This window comes from Camelus ferus, chromosome 1 (assembly GCF_009834535.1).
Source record: "Camelus ferus isolate YT-003-E chromosome 1, BCGSAC_Cfer_1.0, whole genome shotgun sequence".
In the NCBI taxonomy this organism is placed as follows: domain Eukaryota; kingdom Metazoa; phylum Chordata; class Mammalia; order Artiodactyla; family Camelidae; genus Camelus; species Camelus ferus.
Genome location: NC_045696.1, coordinates 121,065,219 through 121,085,610, shown reverse-complemented (window position 1 = coordinate 121,085,610; position 20,392 = coordinate 121,065,219). Strand labels below are relative to the sequence as shown.

The window sequence follows — 20,392 nt, the reverse complement described above, 5'->3', positions numbered from 1 at the left end:
TCAGAACATATTGCACATACTTCTCATTTAATCTGTTAGGATCTATCAGGCCCAGGAAAGAAAACATTCCCTTTCTCCTCCCTCCCTCCCTCCCCAGGAGAAAGGCCCTGATCTCGGTATCCACGGGTCCACGGGGAGCTGCCGCTAGGGAGGAGCTGAGATCTTAAGGCCTGCGACAGAGCCAGGTTCCAGCAGTCCCAGATTCTGAAGGGCTTCCAGCAGCTGCTCCCGTGCGTTTCCAATGAAGGTATTCTCCAGGAAGGCAGGCAGGCCTCCCACGCCATCCCGCAGGGTATACAGGGGCACCCGCACCAGGCCCAGCACCTGGGAAAGGAAGGAGGCAGGAGGCTCTGGGAACTCAGGGAGCTCGTCCCAACCAGATCCTTCTCGACCAGAGGCCTCACCACTTATGGTCCAGCAGAACCAGGCCTGAGGACGCACACCTCTGTGGAGCCTACTGGGCCCAGGTCTTTGCAGACAAGTGACCCAGGTCATGCTATCCAGCTCCATGAACGCTGACCCTCCTACATCACTAAATCTTTGGTGGTTCCCGCCTCTGGGATGCACCAGTAGTTCTCAAAATGTGATACCCAGACTAGCCATATCAACACCATTTAGAAACTTCTGAAAAATGCTAATTCTCAGGTCCTCTCTCTCCACTACTAAGCCAACAATTCTGGGACTGGGGCCAGTAATCACCGTTTTGATAAGTCTCCCAGATACTTCTTGGAACGGCCAAAGTTTGAGAACGACTGCCACACACAATCTGTCCCCTACTCTCCTAGCCTAAGTGCCAAGGCTTTCCCACAAAGTATCAGGCCACATCTCCTACCCAAGAAAAACAGGGGCCTGCCATTATCAAGGAGGACAGAGAAGAAAGAGTGACTTGGAGAGATGTGCTCTAGAAAGAAGCTGTAGAGGCCTGTAAACAGGGCAAAGGATTGAGGTCTTTGCAGGGAGACCAGGTAGGCTGTCATGAGTCGCTCAAATGAAAGACCAGGACCTCAACTACACCAGGAAATTGAGGGAGGATGTAGGGGCGTGGTCCCGGGCTGGCCCCACCTCCAGCCCATGGTCCCGGGCCCGCGGCGCGGCCATCTCCACAGCGGTCAGCTGCTCCAGGGTCAGGCGCTTGGCGTAGAAATGCGCCACGATGCGCGGCCGGGACCCGGCGTGCGAGCTGCGGTAGTCAGCGCGCTCCACGCGGAAGGCGGCCGCGGCCTCGCCCAGCTCCTCGTCCAGCTCGCGGTTCAGCCCGTCCTCCAGGCTGCCGTCCTGCAAGTTCACGAAGCCGCCGGGGAAGCCCAAACGCCCGTCAAAGCGCATCTGCATCTGCGGGAGAGGGAAGCGGGGATGCCGGGGGCGCCCGAGGCGGTGCACCCCGGGGCGGCCGCAGGGCTAGGGCCTGCGGGAGCCGGGCGCGCCCCCTGCTCACCAGCACGGCGTAGCGCAGCGGGATGCGGCCGAAGAGCAGCCCGGGGTCCGGCGCGTAGAGCAGCGCGTGGCACGCGTGCCGCCAGCCCGGCCCCAGCTGCAGGGCTTCCGCCAGCTCCAGCCTGCGGACCCCGGCCATGCCCGACACTCCACCGTCTCGGAAGCCCAGGTGGAAAGGACGGACCGGCCTCACCCTGGACCAATCCGAGCTGGACCAATCCCTGCAGGGCCCGGGGCGGGGCTGGACGGCCAGGACCAATCCTTGCAGGGCCGGGGGCGGAACCGAGGCGAGTTGGGGAGGGGCGGGGCTCGCGGCAGCCAATCAGGGCGGGGCCTGCGGCGGGGCAGTCGAGGGCGGCGGGGCACCCGGGAAGCAGGACACTCTCAGCTGCTGGGCCTCGGGCCAGGGGCGGGGCCGGCGTCCTGGACGCGGAGGGAGGCGGGTGATAGTGCTGACGTCACAGCCTGGCTCCAGCAGGACCTCCCAGGCGGCTTGGGGACTGTGACGGAGGCCGAATTTAACTATGTAATAGGGACGACTCCTGGGAGCCCGGAGGGCCAGGGAGTGTGGGGCGTCCTGGGAGCGCTGTCCGGTTGGCCTGGGTGGACCCGAGCCCCCGGGGAGACTCGAGCCCGGATGAGGCCAGAGTTTCCGGGCGGGGTGAGCGGCTTGTCTCTTTTGGGGACGAGGGTTATAGGAGGGGTTCGTGGTAAGTTAGTTCTAGCTAGGAATTGGGGTGGTGATGTGGTGGGCGGCGGACAGGATGGCCAGGATGCAGGGAAAGAGCGGTGGGTGAAACCCTGCGCGCACAGAACGGAGACTGTGGAAAGGTCGGAGGTGGAAGGCCCAACGCTTCCTAGACCTTACCCGCACGCACTCAGACCAGTGAGCCGTGGAGGAAGGTGGGGAGGACTGGTCTTCGCAGGGCCTGGAGCTGAGGAACAGGGATGGGGAACCCTCATCCCAGGCCTCCCCACCTCTTCGCAGGCCTGCACTCTGCGCAGGCTGGCTCTGCATCAAGGGTCAATATTATTTACACACACGGAAAGGAGGCGGCGGCAGCTCCTTGAGAGGGGTTGGGCTTAGAGTCCCAGCCTCTGAGTGAGAAAGAGCCCAAGAACCTGCCCGCATACAGGCTCATGTCTACTCTCAGACCTATTAAGTGGACAGTGCCCCAAGCTGTGACAGTAAGAGGTTGAAAGCTGTTAGGACAGTGCCAGGCAGAGGTCCTTGGAGCCCAGGGTGGGGCAGAGTGTTGTGTCTTATGTTAAAGACCCGCTGGTTGGACCTGAGCCACATTCACCAGGCCAGCATCCTGAGGGGAGTGTGAGACATCCCCGGCCTCATCCTTCCTGGCTGAGTCTTCTGAATAACGTGGCAGAGAAGGCAGCTACTAAGGTCAGACAACTGGACTGAGGTGGTAAGACTGTAGGTGTCACACAACTCATCACCCTCTTTGAGTTCTAGGGGGCTTGGAAATGGCCCTAGTTAAACATTAGAATCACCTTGCAAAAAGCTCATAAAAACTGCCAATTCCAGAATGTAAATTGGTGCAGCCACTGTGGAATACAGTATGGAGATTTCTCAAAAACCTAAAATAGAACTACCATATGACCCAGGAGTTCTACTCCTAGGTATATATCCGAAAAAAAAAAAAATAAAAACACTAATTTGAAAAGATGCATGCACCCCAATGTTCACAGCAGCACTATTTACAATAGCCAAGATATGGAAGCAACTTAAGTGTCCATCCACAGATGACTGGATAAAGAAGATGTGGTATATATTGGTGTGGTATATATTGGGTAAACACACACACACACACACACACACACACACACTAGGATACTACTCAGCCATAAAAATGAATGAAATTTTGCCTTTTGCTGCAACATGGATGGACCTGGATATTATCATTTTAAGTGAAGTAAGACAAATAAAAAAAATACCATATGATATCACCTATATGTGGAATCTAAAATACACAACAAGCTAGTGAATATAACAGAAACGAAGCAGACTCAGATACAGGCAACAAACTAGTGGTTACCAGTTGAGGCGGGGGCAACATAGGAGTAGGGGATTAAGAGGTATAAAATATTAGGTATAAAATGAGCTACAAGGATGTATTGTACAACACGGGAAATAGCCAATATTTTATAGTAACTATAAATGGAGTATCACTTTTAAAAATTGTGAATCACTATATGTACACCTGTAATTTATGTAATATTAACTATACCTCATCCACTATACCTCAATAAAAATGAAAAAATAAGTGAAAGAAAGACTTGCCGATTCCAGAAGGGTTCCACCCCAGACCACTCAAATCAGCGTCTCCGAGGTGACGCTGACGTGCAGGTGGTTTAAAACGTGTTTCAGGTGACACTAACAGGGAACCAGGGCTGAGAACCGGTGCCCTGACCCTTACCCCTAACCCTCCAACGGTGACTTGGTTTCTCTCCTGGATGGGCTTCCTTGAAGGATTTAGGGTCAAGCGAGCCTTTTCCAGAACTTCAGGTGTCGTATTTTTCTTCTAAGGTTGCTTGAGGAGGCTCTTTTTTTTTTTTTTTTTTTTAAGCATTTTTTTTATTGAGTTATAGTCATTTTACAATGTTGTGTCAAATTCCAGTGTAGAGCACAATTTTTCAGTTATACATGAATACACATATATTCATTGTCACATTTTTTTTCGCTGTGAGCTAGAGGAGGCTCTTAAAAGATGGACTCAGTGATTTCTAAGGCACCATGAAACACTATGCAACCATGGCAACAGCTCCACAAGAAGATGATTTTGGAGACCAGAGCTTTTTCAGGATGAATGAATGAAGTCCCCGAGACTCCCCCAACCTTGCCTCCCTTTCCAAATTGCTCTCTGCTTCTGCCAGGGGAGCCAGCCTCTCCCCCTCACCTCCCCTGCCTCACCCTCCGGAGGCAGACGGCGGAGGAGTCAAGGGCTGATAGTACAGAGGTAGAGAGGGCCAGGTGCCTCCAGAGCCACCCAAGCTCAAAGCCAAAAATAGCTCAGGGGTCAGCCTCAGGGGATGCGAGAACATATTCATTGTTTATAAGATACTGAGGAAAAGAATTAAGCACTTATCCCGCTTATATTGGCTCTACCTCAGGGTAGAAATAGTTGATGAGGTGAGGTTTCTCTTTATGTAGAGGAATCCAGTTATTTAGAGAAGAAAGATGGAGCCAATCAAAAATTTACTCTTTTTTAAACTTTAAAGAAGTAATAGATCCTTGGAAATGATCATCAATAGCTGCTCACATCACAAAATGATGGAAGGACATACCACCTCCTATGAAATATTCTTGCCAAAAAGCTGAATCTGAATCTGGATCTAACCACCATATTATGAGGATCCAAAAGAACATCTTTTTCAAACATCAGGAAGAAGTGAGAAGGATCCGTGTGGTAGTCGATTAGAGCTGGAGATGTCAGTAAGAATGTGTGTTTAGCTTAGATACAGATGGTTACGTGTAGACACAATTTGGACACGTGTCTATTCAACAGTTAGTGTACATACACATTTCCTTGCTCTGTCAGCTGGGCGGGCCTGGAAGCAATGACTCTCCAGAAGCAGCAAGCACGCCCAGGGCCCAGATCTTGATTTCTGTTACCGTTTCCCAATAAAAGGAACCAAGAGGAACCTTGAAAGAATGGCTGATTCCAGCCCTGGGAACAGACATGGTGGACACGTGGTGAGGCTGGGGCATCTTGTGATGCCAGAGAATAAGGAAGTGTGCCAGAAATCAATCAATCAATCAGTGATGAAAAGGACAACAACAACAACAACAACATGTGAATGGGAGTAATTCGACATTGAAGGGACAGGGACACAGCGGCCAACTAAAAGAGCTCCTTGCGGCCACAGCTGGGACAACCGAGCAAGGAAATGGAGCAGCACTGGATTACAACCCAAAGTATGAAATAATATCTTTGTCTGTCCTGACGTAAATCACAGGCAAGCACTCGGATTGTGGAGAAGGCAGATTTCCCTTGCAGAAGTGCTCAAAAGACCTGGTGTAGCTACTCTGCCCTCAAGGGGTGAAGTGCAACTGCACTTCTTCCGTGTGGGCTGGGAACAGGGACGTCCTTCCAAAGAAGCTGGTGCGGGGGGCGGAGGACTTCTTAACTATGGAGGAACCTGACCAGCATGGCCTTAGCCAGGTGACCGGGTCGGCATCGAGGTGCTAAGTCCTGATGGTGGCGTGCGCACCCTTGATGAAGACTGGGTGAGCTGTCTGGGATCTCGGTGCTACCTTCACAAACTTTCTGTAAATCTAAAACTTATAAAAGATAGTTTATTTTAAAAAATATATATCAGGATGGTGCAATCAGTAAAATCTAGACTGAAAGAAACTTTCAAGGACGAATGACCTGGTTTCTTCAATAAATGCATTACAAGGGGAAAAAGGAGGCAGAATCTACACTAAGAGATTGAGGAGACATCTAGTGATGCGACTGGGCTTTATTTGGATCCTAATCTGATGAAACAGAAAAATTAAGACAGTTGGGGAAATGTGAATATTGATCAGATATTTGATATATAGAAATTATTGATCATTTTAAAGTGTGATAATAGTACTGTGGCTTTTTAAAAAAAAAGATTCTTTATCTTTTAGAGATGCATGCTGAAATATTTATGAGTGATATAAAAATAATCCAGTGAGGGGCAATGGGTGAGAGTATAAATAAAACAAGATTCGCTGCAAACTTAACATTTCTGAAGCTAAGTGATGGTTCCCTAACGAGAGCTTATTATATTATTCTCTTTACTTTAATACAGTTTGATGTCTTTCATAGTAAAAAAGTTAAAAATAAAAAGATCTTTGACTTCTCACGAAGGTAAAGGTAAAGGTTATAATTTACATTTGAATCAAGCTTTGCATTTCACAAAACCCTTTCATAGACAGGATCCCTTCTGGTCCAGGAGAGGGAGAGAGAGACGAGGGTCTGGGCTCACTTTTTAGGCAGAAGGAAGACTGCCACCAGCATCTCCCATCTGCCAGGGAATTTAAATCCTTCCACTTGATCCTCAGGAAGTTTCCCAGGTGTTTCAAATGCAGAGCCAGGGTTAAGGACCGCTGATTTTGAAGAGTATTGATGTGGGGCAGGGGCACCACCAGAAGAGGGAGCGCTGCCTGAGAGAGCCCCCGGGGTGGATCCAAAAAGAAGTAGGGAAGGGCTACATGCTGCTGTTTTATTATTATTTGTCAGGCAGTCACATACCTGAAGTCACATCCACAGCCTTGAAGGAGGTGGCTTCCTACAGAAGCCAGCCCTCTTCTTGGTGGTTTGCAGGTCTGGGCTCTGTGGTCTGGAGCTCAGTGGGTGGGTCCACGTCACTAGGAGGACAGAACTGTTCAGACACCCCCAGCCGCACCCCTGGGCTTCTCCCCGGGGTGCCCCACAGATGCCTCGAACCAGCACAGCGAGGACTGAGCTCCATGCTCCTCTCCCAGCCCACCCCGCCCCCGACACCTGCATCTCCTGTGCTGAGACTGGCTTTGCGGATGCCTGCTGCCCACCCCCCTTTCCCAGCCACCAGGAGCCTCCCAGGCACCCCGCCTGCGCCCACCGGTCAGCTCCCTCTCGTGGTCTCCTCGCTCATCAGGTGCTGGTCCGGTTCCACCACTGCTCCCCAGACTAACCTCCTGACTGCCCCCTGCCTGGCCTCATCTCAGCCTCTTTAAACGTGCCCTCCACACAGTCTCCTGTGACAGCTCAAAGTCACGCTGCCTTCACGGGGCCACTTCTAGGGGATTCAGCGGAGAAGACTCCACAGCTCAGTCTGAACCTGGCCTGCTGTACTGGTGACCTGTTGCTGAAACATACTGTAAAATGCAGTGACTTAACAACAACAAACACCATCTTTCCCCATGTCTGAGGGTCAGGGATTAAGGAATGGCTTCCTGGGTGTTTCTGGCTCTGGAGGTTTCAGTCCAGGTATCAGCCAGAGCTGCGGTCAAATGAGGCTGGACGAGGGCTGGACACTGTGCTTCCCGGGCGGCTCACGGTCACGGCCGTTGGCAGAAGCCTGTTTCTGCCCCAGAGATCTCTCCGCATGGTGGCCTGGCATCCTCATGACCCAGGGGCCGGCCTCCCTCAGAGTGAGGGAGCCAAGACAGAGCAAGGCGGATCCATGTCTTTGTGACCTGGTGTCAGAAGTCATACACCACGTGCACGTATGTAACGTCCTGATCACACAGGCCACCCACTGCAGTGCGACTGAGTGGGGCACCTATCAGAGGTGAGGACCCTGGGGCCATTGTGGAGGCCGGGCCCACGCCTCCCTCTCAAACCTGACAAGGGTGCCCTCACACTTTATGAACCACCAGCCCACAAAGATGTCACATCCCCAGAACCCACAAGGCTGGGTCTCCTCCCATCTTTGTGTTCTTCATGCCTGCGAGATCTCTGTCCCCTCTCCTGTGCCTGAATTTCCCCCCTGCCTGCTTTACTGAGCTGTAATTGACAAGTGAAAAAACCGTAGCTGTTTCAGGGGTACAACATATACATAGTGAAGTGATTATGGCAATCAAGCTAGTGAATGTATTCATCACCCCACAGAATTCCTATTTTGTGTATGTGTGTTGAGAACACTTAAGATTTACTTTCTTAGCAAATTTCAAGTGTACATTGATACAGATTTATTAACTATAGTTACTATGTTGCACGAGTTCACCAGAACCTACTCATTCTGTGTAACTGAAACATTGTCTCTTTGACCACCATCTCCCCAGCCCTCCCACTGCCCCCCTGGCTGCTGCAACCACCACTCTACTCTATGCTTTTGAGTTCAACTGTTTTAGATTTCATGCATGTGATCAGGCAGGATTTGTCTTTCTGTGTCTGACTTATTTCACTTAGCATAGTGTCCTCCAGGTTGATCCATGTTGTTGCAAATGGCAGGGTGTCCTTTTTTCAGGCTGAATAATATTCCACTGCATGTGAATGTAAACACATCACATTTCCTTTACACGTTCACCTGTCGACACTTAGGTGGTTTCCATTACCTGGCGAATTCTTATCATTCAAAACTTTGTGCCTAAGCTTTCTACTTGGTCCTGGACGGGGCCTCCATACATGGTGAACTAAAATCTACAGAAGAATTAGGTGGTGTCTGAGAAGGGGTGGTGTTAGTAGGCTCTGTGCTTCTGTGAAGCACTGCTGGAGGCGTGCTGACAGCCAAGTAAGATGGGGTTCATGGCTCATCTGATCCATTTTGGAAAAGGGTTTTTGGTTTTGGGTTTTTTTGTTTGTTTGTTTGTTTGTTTTTGAGAAGCCACAGAGTCATTTAATCAGATGTAAACTTTACCCCCAAATTTGTAAAAGTCAATGCTAAAAGACTGAAGCCTAAGGATTTGATGAGGTGTTAAGGGAGGGACGGCAGGAGGAGGAAGGTGTATTGGGCGGTTTACCACCACACTAATCTGCATAATAAACAACCACAAACTAAAGTTTGCTTCTGGCCAGGAGTCTGCGTGTTGCCTGGAGCGGCTCTGCGGTAGAATCTCAGCAGCAGAAGGAAGCCTTCAGAGGGAGCCTCTGACAATGGGGTGATAAAGTTACTCTTCTTCTTCCAAAGTTGAGAGCGTCCTACATCGTTATAGCATGTCCGCGTGTGACGCTGAACCTCATTGGCAGTTTCTTGTGACTCAACATATAGCATGACCTTGCTTGTCCTTTACAACTGTCCTCAGACACAGGCAGGAAACCAGGACTTGGAGGAGACACCTGGCCCTGGGTCACTCGGTAAACGGCCAGAGTGGCTCTGGAATCCAAGCCAGCTGGAGGTGAGTTCAGCCTGCTTTCTTACACAGGTTGTGGTGGAACGTTTGAAATACTCTCTCCTGTGTGTCCACCCCACCCCTCTCCCCGTCCTGTCTGTCTATCTCTCTCTGTCCTTCTGTTCTGTCCCTCTGTCTGTCTGTCTCTCTCTGTCCCTCTGTCTGTCTCTGTCCCTCTGTCTCTGTCTCTGTCCCTCTCTCTCACACACCCCTTCTCCGCCTCCTTTTTCATTTCGCTCCTGGCTGCACTCCCCTGTGACACGGCACTTAGCACACATGAGTTACCCTGTCACCGTGAAAGAGGACGGGCTGCCCCCAACCCCCCAGCTCCTCTGGACCCCGTCTGCCTCCTTCACCCCCAGCCTCTAGAACAGACCTGGAGCTCCAGCCTCAGCCCCAGATGCAGTAAGTAATTAACTCTGTGTGCCTTATCTCTGCGCCACCCACAGTGGCTGGCGGCACCTCCTCTGCATAATAGAGAGCAGAAAGGTCAGTCAGCATTCGTGAAATAGCTCTATTTTTGACAAAGCAGCCAGGTAGCAGGGTTCTTATCCCCTCACACCTGTGACTGATTCACCACAAGCCCCCCTTCCTGGCTCCAAGTCCTCAGTTGATTTCCACTCACCGCCTGGCAGTCTGATTGGTGATCAGCACCCACACTGAGTGTGGCTGAGGGAGAAGGCATTCTCCCAGTAGTAAAATGATAAATCAGAAAGGAAGTTCCTTCTCATCCATCTCATTTTAAAAACCTCGTGGCTGCTCCCAGGGAACTGACTGGAAAGTAAACAGGAATGGTGTCTTTTATAAGACGGATATGTGATCCAAGATGGTATTTCTTCCTAACTTTCTTTTCTGTGAATCCTGGGACGGTGGACAGCACAAATCCAGAAGGACGAGAGGTCTGCACTCTGCACCTGTCTTGCAGGGGCTGGAATATGCCACCCCCAAACCTGCCACATTGGCATAAGGATTATTTTGAGCTGAAAGTAATTAAGAAACAGCTGCTCTGTCCTCCATGTGGAAATGGTGCAGAGCAGGAGGCTTCTCCCAGGCCCAGGTCAGGGTGTCCACCCCCCCGGAAGCCCAAGGGCACGCGTGTGGGAGTGCTTCTCAGGGAGACTCTGTCTGTAGGCTTCTCTCAGAGGGTAGACCAGGCAGCGCGAACTGGCCCACCCTCCCAGTGCAGGGGGCGCGCTCCCTGCTCCCAGACGGATGCAGACACTCCTCTTGACAAGGATGGGAGGCAGCGAGGGCAGCTCTGCACCCACTTTCCAGAACAGAGCCCAGCTTACGGGCGGATGGGTTTCCAGGGGCATCTGTCCACTTGAAGCTGCGTGTTTCTGACGGTTGCTTAGTGATGGGCCCCTTCTCCCATCGCGATCAGCTTCTCAAAGTAGAGGAGCTGGTCAACCTCGAAACAGTCGCTGGCGCGGGGCACCACTTTTTCCAGAGCTGCCCGGACCTCTGCCTCGCTGGCTTTCTGCTGCCTGGCGCTCTTGAGGTAGCTGTAGACCTCCTCAAACGCGTCTGCCCCCAGCTTCTGCACCGCCGACCTGCCCGACAAAGACCAAGGACAGTTACAGACCGCCGTCACCTGCGAGAAGGTGTACCACTGGCCTCCGGGTCTGCAGATGCTTGAGTCTGGGGTCCAGGAAACTGCAGATACTGAGGGACAACTGCTCTTTGAAATTATTACACAAGTAGTACTGTAACCCTGGGGTTTAGGGAAAAAACAAGAGCTTGGACACTCAGCTATATTCTACCAATACTTCTTGAATGTTTGTTACATGCCAGTTACCCTTCTGGGAACTGTGATCACAGCATTAAACAAGCCAGGCAGATTCCCGCCTTCACGGAGCTCGGTGCCTCCTGGAGTGGACAATAAACAGATACGTAACAAAATGCACACAGAAGAACACAGGTGGTGCTGAGTGTGAAGAAGGACAGTGACCTAGGGTGGGAGAGAGGCAGGTGAGGGGCCAGGCCACCTTCTCCAAGGAGGTGTCTTGGAGCAGAGACGCACAGGAAGTGAGGCCAGTATGGGGGGGGGGGTGGGATGGAGGAGAGGGGACCTTGAGGCTCAAACACGTGGGAGAAGCATCCAGAAGGCTAGTGTGGCTGGAGTCGGGTAAACAGGGAAGAGAATGGTTGGGATGTGAAATCAGAAGGCACAATGATGAGAACAGTGAAGCGACAATGAGGAGGGAGAGGCTGAGGTGGGGAGAGGGAGAGGTCTGCGACGCACACCCACCTGACCTTCACAGCAGTGCTGGGAGCGGGCCGGGGGTGGGGGGAGGCGTGTTTTAAATCCCCTGTTTCACAGAGGGAGGCAGAAGCTGAGGCTTAGGAGGGTAGCGTAACCTGGCCGGGTTCCCCCAAGGCCAGCGCTCGTTTCTGAGCTCCCCCAGTCCTGGTCCGCGTGTGGTCACATCTGGGAGTGTTACAGTCATATGGACACACCTGGCAGGTTGATTTTGCCTGTTTCCCCCGATCTCAGTCAGGGCCACAAACTGAAGGCTGATGGGTGAAAACTGGCCCAGGACACGCTTTGTTGGATCAGCACCATATTCCATTTTCTACCATTTTATTGGTTTTTATTTAAATTAAACTTTTTGGGGGGCTAGGTAATTAGGCTTAGTTTATTTTTCAAGGAGGTGCTGGGGATTGAACCCAGGACCTCGTGCATGCTGAGCAGCCCTCGACCCCTGAGCAGTGCCCTCCCCCTGGTTTTACTGGTATTTTTAACACTTGAATGTGGAAGTCTTCGGGCCGGGCCTACACTCTGCACCCTCCAATCTTTCCTCCCCTTCGCTCACCCCGACCCCATCATTTCACACCAGGTGGCTTCTCATATTTTGTCCACCTGCCTGACACAAGGGCATTTGAGGTCTCTGAGTTTTGTTCCCCAGTTCAAAACTGCTAACAGCTCCACACTGTCCACAGAACCCACGTGCCCACACTGACCTGATCATTCCTCCATCAGATACTTCGCTTTTTTCACAATAACACTGTATGGACTTTTGCAACATAGCTTTTTCGTTTCAAGGAATATTTTCTGGCATCAAACTTCTACAAATGGGGCTAATTACAGGGTGTGTCCACCCTGTGAAATCCCTTATACGTCCTTATGATTCACGAACTTTTCTGTTTACGTATTGATCAGAAAATAAAATATTTTGTGAGAATGGACTAGGTCAGTGTGTATATAATCGTCCCTCGGTAACTGCAGGGGGTTGGTTCCAGGAGCCACAGATACCAAAACCCAAGGATGCTCAAGTCCCTGCTGTAAAATGGCACAGTGTCTGCACATAACCTTCTCAGAGAGGTTACTTATAATACCTAATACAGTGTAAATACTATGTAAATTGTTGTAAATACAATGTAAATGGTACATAAGCTGTTGCTGGTTTGCAGCAAATTCAAGTTTTGCTTTTTGGAACTTTCTGGAATTTTTTTTTCCAAATATTTTGATCCCTGCTTAATTGAATTCACGGATGCAGAACCCAGGGATACCAAAGGCAGAGTGTAAATAGTTTTATAACTTTAACATTGAAGAAATGCTTCTTTAGTCTTCATTTCAACAGATCCGGTGAAAAGAAAAATCAGAGGTTGGTTTTTTTTTTTCTCCCCCAGAATTTTTAAAGCATGTAATGCTGACAATAACACTGAAGGCACTAATCGTGGACTCCCATTCATTTTATAAGCTTTTGTTGTTCAGCGCTATTCAACCCTGAATCCCTAGAACAGGGGCCTGGGTTAGGTATTGCGGCAGATAAAAAAAAAGTAATTGATCCTGCATTCGTTTAGAGGCTTGTAATTATCATGTAAGACACGTGCATTTTAAATTTGAACAAGCATTCTTCTGTTAGTCTAGAGCTTGCAAAATGCTTTTACATTCATTATCTCAAAGGACCCTTGTGAACTAGGTAAGACATTGAACATTCACCTCCATTTCACAGACGAGAATAAGGAGGCTGACTTTCACAGACTCACACAGCCTGTGTTTGATGGAACCTGAACTCAAACACAGGTCTTGGAACCTCAAGTGACTGGCGGCCCAGGGGCCCCACAGCTCCAGCCTGTGTAGGTTTCCCACGTCTGGCAGGAGATTAGCAGGTCTGATCCCAGGATCCTCACTCACATCCCCAGTCACCTCGGCCACTCCCAGAAGCCCAAGCTTTCCTTGGCTGACGTTTCCCAAACCCGGTCGCTCCCCGAGTCGCTGCCGACTTCAGCAAGCTGCCTGCCCTCCTTCCTCCAGGTCCCACGTCCCAGGCATCCTCCTATCCTCGTGACTTCAGTATCCCTGGTCACTCACATTTTGGACTGTCTCATTTCCAATGGTCATTTTCTTTACGCCCCTCAGTTGCCAGTTCCCATGACCATGCCTGTGACCTCACCAGCACTGCGCTGCCTCTGGAATTGACTCCACGTCCTTGACTCCATAACCCTTCTCTATCCTCCTCCACCATACTTACTCCAGCAACTCCTCTAATTCCCGGTCCTTCCAGTCCTTTGGCTCTACCATCATGATGACAGTCACCCCCTTTGTGTCCTCATGTCTGCACTTCCCCTTTCCTCAGTTACATTTCAGGGTCCTTGATTATAACCACCACCTTGCAAACGCCCTGGACTCTTTCATACGCAGTCTCCCCTCCTCTCTGTGTCAGGCTCCTTTGGCAAAGCCGTAATGGTTAAACCCAGACATCCATCTGCTTTATGCTTACATCTAAACAACAAAACCTTCCTGGAGAAAAACCCCCAATTATGCCAACAGGTCTCATTTAAATCACTGATGGTCATAATTCAGAATGGCACTCAGCTCTGCCCAGGGGCCCTGCTCACTTCCCTGGTGTTCTTACCTCCCACTGACCAAAACCGTTGTTTCACCCTTTCTTCTTTATCCTCTGACTTGCTAAGACCCCGCATTCTCAGCTGCTGACTTCACCTGATATCTCCTTGAGAAAATAGAAACAAACTCTGAAACTTCCCTCCTCTTCCCGGTGCTGAACCGATACCCCTGCCTGCGTCGGTGGCCTCGCTTGGCCCCGCCTTGTCCCTGACGAAGGGGCCACCCCTCCAGTGAAGATCAGACTCTCCCCGAGTGCTCTGGATCCTGCCTCGGCACCATCTCAGGGACTTCCCTCCTCTTTCCTCGTCACCAGTCTGCCCCGCCCCCGCCACGGGAGCATCGCCACCAGAGAGCAGGTGCTAATACACCCTCTCTCAAACAGGAGCCCTCAGCCCACCCCGCCTCCAGCCTCACTCCCACCTCCGCTGCTGGCAAAGACCCTTGGCAGAGTTATGCACGGTTGCTTTTCTACTTTCTCACTGCCTTGGCCTTGGCCCTCACTTCTTGCGATGACCTTCAGATGGCCACATTCCCTGGTCACTTTCCGTACACACCTTACTTGAGGTTTCAGCATGTTCAACAGAGCTGAGTTCTTCTCTCTTCTTAAAACCCTCTGTGGTTGCCTGTGGGGATATGGCCTCCACACCACCTGCTTCCTTGTAGCCTCCTCTGCTGATGCTTTTTCCTCCTCGTCTTGGCCTCTACACTGAGGCTAAGTCCCAGACCCCCTGTCTTTTCTCCATCTTCACTCTTGCCTCTGTGAGCCCAGGCAGCCCCAGGTCTTCAACACCCTCGATGGCTGAAGGCTTCCTGTATCCCCTCTGCCCTTCACCCAGAACTCCACGCTAGAGAATCAACTGTCCACTGGACAACCTCCTCCTGGATGTCCAAGGGGTGGCTCACTCAATGTCAATGAAGCCAAAAAAGAACTTTTAATTACTACCTCCCACCCCCTAAAAATACCTTTCACCATGCTTTCTAGGACCCAGTCACGTTTTCAAGCCGAGGGATTCTTGAGGCCTTGCTCTCTCTCTCTCATTAATTCTATCAGCACCAGAAATGCTTGCAGTGCTCTTTAAACTACGTGTGATGCAAATCAGCTTGTTCTCTTGTAATTTCCAGTCCATCCTGGACTCACACATGGAGTGACTGCCTGTAACTAACACGTAGCCTGTGCCTCACACGGCGCCTGCCACGTGTGGCTTCCCAAGGGGCCTGGACGACAGCCCCCCGGGTCCACAGCCCACTCAGTGAGACGGGCCCACTCACCACACGTGGGGATGTGGGGGCAGTGTCATCTGCTGTGACAGTCTCTAACCACCCCTCCCCCCCCACGTTCTGTCCTCATCCCGTGTGGATGGGTGGCAAGTGGTCTGGGGACGGGGACATCCTGACAGTACCCTTGAGAACATGCTGGAGACGCCCCCACCAAACCAAATCCTACTCCACCTGCTTCTTTCTGTCTGCCTCCCCTGCCAGCACACATTCCAGCCCCTGCCATCTCTCCGCTGGTCCTCTGCAAGGCTCCATCCATCACTCAACAATTCACTTTCCACATGCGAGGCCAGTGTCAACTCTGACAAATATAAATCAGTCTGGTCACCTTCCTGCCTAAAACAGACTCCTATATTATAACACTGGGGTCTGGTCCCTCCTGTACCCTCACTTATCAGTCTCCTGCCTTCCTCCACCAGCCTCTTCTGTCTTGTCCACCATCTGTCTTAGCCTCTAGGCTCCAATCACACCCATCTCCTTTCTGTTCCTTAAATACAAGCTTATTCCTACCTCCGGGCCTTTGCACGAGCTGTACCCTCTTCCCTGGAATGCTTCTCCCTTTGATCTTTATGTGGCCGCCTCTGTCTTGCCCTACAGATCTCAGCTTCCATACCACCTTCTTGGAGAAACCAAACTTGCCTCCCCAGTCTAAAGTAGCCACCCCGTCACCGTCCATAGGGTCACACCACCTGAACTGTCTGCACAGCATGTGTCACTCACTGGTATTTTTCTTCTCTCTTTTTGTGTGTATGTTTCCTGTTGGCCTCTCCCTACTCCCTGAGTCAGCAGACAGATTCCATACAGGAGGACCCAGGGCCTAGAACAGGACAGGCCCACAGGAGGTGTCCAGGAAATACTTGTGCAGGGAAAGAATGACCCAGGCAGCCATTAGCACCGTCAGTGTCTCGTGAACGTTTCCAGCAGGGAAAACCAGGGAACGCCCGATGGAGGAGGGGAGGCAGCACCATCTAACTTGGGCTGTAACAACAGGAGGGAAGCCAGGTGGGAGCCAACCGTGGTGGCACCAGGACACCAGCCAGGTGGCCTGGCAGGTGAGGAGGACGCGTGAAGGAGAGGGTGAGAACCACATGAACATAATGTGACAGAAGCCTGAGAATTCGATTCACAATATCAGCCACTGATGGTAAAGAGGCCCCCAAAGTCACCAGAACCTGCAGCGAACAGTTCCTGTGCCTTCGCTGTGCCGGCTCAGCCCACTCAGTCCTCAGAGCAACTGTAGGGGCAGAAATGACAGTTATTCCCATTTGACAGAGGAGTAAACTGAGATCGAGGACGGTATTAAGCTACTTGCCCACTGCCACAGAGCTGTCAAGCGGCGGAGCTGGAATATGCGTTCCTGTACTTTCATTCCAGGGCTCATTCTTTTCATCACTATGATATGGACTTTGGATTCAGAGAGACCAGAGTGGAATCTTGGTTCTCCCTTTCCCTGGCTGTGTGACTCTGGGCCACTTAATTCACCTCTCTGAGCCTTGGGTTTTTCATATTTAAGTGGCAGTTACACACACACACACACACACACATCTTAGCAGAGTTACCTGTCACCTACTTGAGAGCCATTGTTTTACTCTGAGGGGGAGGGTATAGCTCAGTGGTAGAGCATATGCTTAGCACGCACGAGGTCCTGGGTTCACTCCCTGGTACCTCCATTAAAAAAATAAAGTGAAAATTAAATTAAATTAAAGAAACTAAAAATAGCATTATTTTTTTTTAAAGATGCTCAACCATAAATATAAATAGCAACCCCAAACTAATGGAAGCAACTTAACCGTGACAGTGAGTCACTCAACACTGCTTTACCATTGTGGACATTAATTACTTTCCTAGGGAATTGTACAGTGATCCTACTTCAGTTTAACTGGAAGCTTTAAACAATTTTGTAGTTCTACCACCAGTTAAGGTACTATTTTAAATATTTTAATCTTTTCTAGCTGAATTTGAAAAAACAATGACACAAGAAGGCTGGTGGCACAGTGGGAGTTAAAAAAAAAAGTAATGCTGTAGAAATAATCATGAAAAAATAATTTTGTAGAAATAATCATGAAAACCTAATTTAGCAGAAAGCATTAAGAGAACATAGATTATTCTTCAGGCACAGTTTTAAGGAAACCTTGAAAATGATTTTACAGAATATAAGAAATCCCTGCACATGAAATATGTGTGAGGCACTGTGGGAACAGAACGGTGCGTGAGTTTCCCCTTTAATACCGCTGTCGTAATGATTGCGGGCGCTAACAAGTGCGAGGAGCCTTCATTAGAGATGGATTCTGTACCCCTACTCCCCATATCCAGCATTTCAGATGGCTGTCTCTGAGTCTGGTGGGCAGAGATAGGACTGGCTCTTCACAGAGACAGACAGCTGCACTTCCTGTGCTTGGGTGACATGAGGCACCCCCAGTGGGACATGTGATTTTCAGACCCCTTGCTGAAGACGGTGCTTGCCTTCTGCTCAGTGCCCTGGGCAACAGAATCTTGTTTGTGGGGTGCCCTGCAAAAGCTAACCATTCCTGTAAGGGTTACTTTATTTGTGATCTAAACATCCTCCTGTGTTCATAATCACAGCAAAGGTAGATGGATAAACTCACTGTCTAAAATGCAAAATTCATCTAGGTACATGCTTTTAAGAGACACACCTAAAACATAGGGCACTGAAAATTTGAGAGTAAACAAATTTTTTAAAAAGATGTGCCAGGCAAGTAATAACCGAAAGAAACTTGGGGTATCTATATTAGTATGAGACAAAATAGATTTTAAGAAAAAAAGCATTATTAGAATAAAGAATGCCACTAGATAATGAAAACAGTTCAATTCACCAGGGAGAAATAGAAATTCTAAGCCAGCCTGCATTTAATGAAGGAGACTCAAAATACCTAAGCAGGGAGCGATCGTCAGCTCTGTCATTTAAATGTAGGATTTCAATACATCTTGTTCAGTTGTTGATGGGAAAGCATCTGAAAAAATAGTAATGATGTAGAAAATCTGGATACACTTAATAAGCTAACTTAATAGACAAATGTGGGACCCTGTCCCTCCCTGATGATTAGAGAATCTGCATTCCTCCCAGACTCTCACGTAACAGCTACAAAAACTGACCACGTACCAGACAACAATTCAAGTCTCGACACACGTCACATAACTGACTTTACACAAGATCTAGTTATGAGGCCAGGATGCAACTGTTAGAAATCCGTGACAAAGATACGGGGTAAACATTTCTGTGTTTGTAAATGTGTTTATTCTACCTAAACTGTGGGTCACTGAAGAAATCAGGCAGGCCATGAGCAATCTCATTTTAAGCCCAAAGAAAAGTGACAGGTGCCCCAGCCTTGTAAGAGTGCGGCGGAAATTTACTGACACTCGGAAAACGTGCTGTAGGATTTCTGCAGTGATGCGTTCTGGTATCTTAGGAATCATGAAACAGAAAATTCTGCGTAAGGGGACTCTCTTGCTGTTGTCTAGGATGTGAACACAGAGGGGGTGCTCCTTGTGCTGCTTATGTGGGAAAGGGCTCTAGGTTTGTTTTTCCAAAGGAAGGGAGGGAGGAACCACCCTTTTAGTTAGGTGGGTATCTCAAATAGAAAGAGCTTACATTTTCAAATGAAAGAAATGTACATTTTAATTCTTTTCCAGCTATTTTGTCCTATGCTCCATAGCCTTGATCTATTTTATCCTCTTGTTCAAAGTATTCTTTTACTGTTAGTAGTACTAGTACTGGGGAGAGGGAATTAGGTTTATTTATTTATTTACACTGATGGAGGCACTGGGGATGGAACCCAGGACCTCATGCGTGCTAAGCAGGCACTCTACCACTGAGCCACGCCCGCCGTCAGGGCGTTCTTAGAGAGCTCCACCTTCTCCTGCTCACGAAGCTTCTTCCTTCTCTCAAGTCCAAAAAAGTGCTCTGGTGGTAATAGTATCTTGTTGCTTTCAGCGCCAAGCTCATGATTCTTCCCTATGGCTTTGCCCCTAGTGTCCTGTGAGAAATAAGGGGCCCTCTTAGGGAAAGGAAGCTGCTTGTGAAGTCAGTCTCCGGAAGTTCAGGAAAGGATGCCCTGAACATTCTATCGGCTTCATGTCTCCACTGGAAGGTCTGGCAGGCATCTTCCAGTTACCGCGCCTGACTCAACTTCTCATCTCCCCCCAAGAACATCCTCATGCCGCAGCCCTGCCTGTATCTGCTCATGCCAGTCCCAGCCTTCCAATTTCTTAGGCCAAAAGCCTTTGAATCATCCTTGATTTGTCTCCACCACACTCCAGTAGCCTGGTGTCTCTCATAATCAGACCAGTTATAGAATCCTATTGGCTCTATTTTGAAGCTGTATCCAGGACCCCCACTCCTCACCACCTCCACCACTGCCACCACCGTCCAGCTGCCCTGCTCTCTCGCCCAACTGCTTCCACAGCCTCTCACCTGGTCTCCTGGCTCTACCCTCACTCCCTGCAGCCCGTTGTCAGTGCAGACCCCTCCCTCCTCTGCTCAGCCCTCCCACGGGCTCCCCAGCCCCCTCAGGGTGACGTCAGGGTCCACCTGGTGGTCAGCAGTATCCTGAACTTCCTCCATCTCCCTGAACTCACTGAGCACGCCCATTGCCAGGGCCTTTGCGCTTGCTGGTCCCTCAGACGAGAAGGCTCTTTCCCCAGAAAGCCACGTCTCTCCTCCTCATCCCCTCCGTGTCTCTGCCCTCGCGTCATCCAGACCACCCTCCTTAAAACTGTAAACTTTACCCCCGTCCCACACTGCCTGTCCGCCTCCCGTGCTTGGTACTTTCTTCTTAGCATTTGTTACTGTGGGGCATCCTCAGCTTTATGATTTGTCAAGCAGCCCACTGAAAAATAAGGTCCTTGGGGCAGGGGTTATTTTCACCTTTTTTTGTTCACTGATCCCACTGCTCGGAACTGTGGCGGGCACTAAGCAAGTACACAATAAGTGCTCATTAAGATGAATGAACAGATACCTTGAAAGCCAGATAAGAAAGGAATATGGTGATGTTATACAATTTTATTTGAAA

General features: G+C 50.0%; 2 protein-coding genes across 2 annotated transcripts in view; both read right to left on the bottom strand.

Moving 5' to 3' along the window:
• On the bottom strand, positions 1-1,629 carry NUDT16 (nudix hydrolase 16). The gene is made up of 3 exons (XM_032489499.1): positions 1,436-1,629; positions 1,063-1,332; positions 1-324 (listed from the first exon to the last, which is right to left on the bottom strand). Exons 1-3 carry the CDS (start codon positions 1,571-1,573, stop codon positions 145-147), a joined length of 588 nt encoding a protein of 195 aa, XP_032345390.1. The 5' UTR covers positions 1,574-1,629; the 3' UTR covers positions 1-144.
• A 6,248-nt stretch (positions 1,630-7,877) lies between these two features.
• NEK11 (NIMA related kinase 11) overlaps positions 7,878-20,392 on the bottom strand; it is a 203,285-nt gene continuing 190,770 nt past the window's right edge. Inside the window, 1 exon segment of the mRNA XM_032489468.1 lies at positions 7,878-10,788. Within this exon segment, the coding sequence (XP_032345359.1) occupies positions 10,587-10,788 (202 nt within the window). The 3' untranslated portion in view covers positions 7,878-10,586.

Coding starts and splice junctions, on each gene's coding strand:
- NUDT16 (XM_032489499.1), bottom strand. CDS start 1,573: ATGGCCGGGGTCCGCAGGCTGGAGCTGGCGGAAGCCCTGCAGCTGGGG. Junction 1,333..1,435: donor CGCTGCGCTACGCCGTGCTG/GTGAGCAGGGGG, acceptor CCTCTCCCGCAG/ATGCAGATGCGCTTTGACGG. Junction 325..1,062: donor CCCGGGACCATGGGCTGGAG/GTGGGGCCAGCC, acceptor TTCCTTTCCCAG/GTGCTGGGCCTGGTGCGGGT.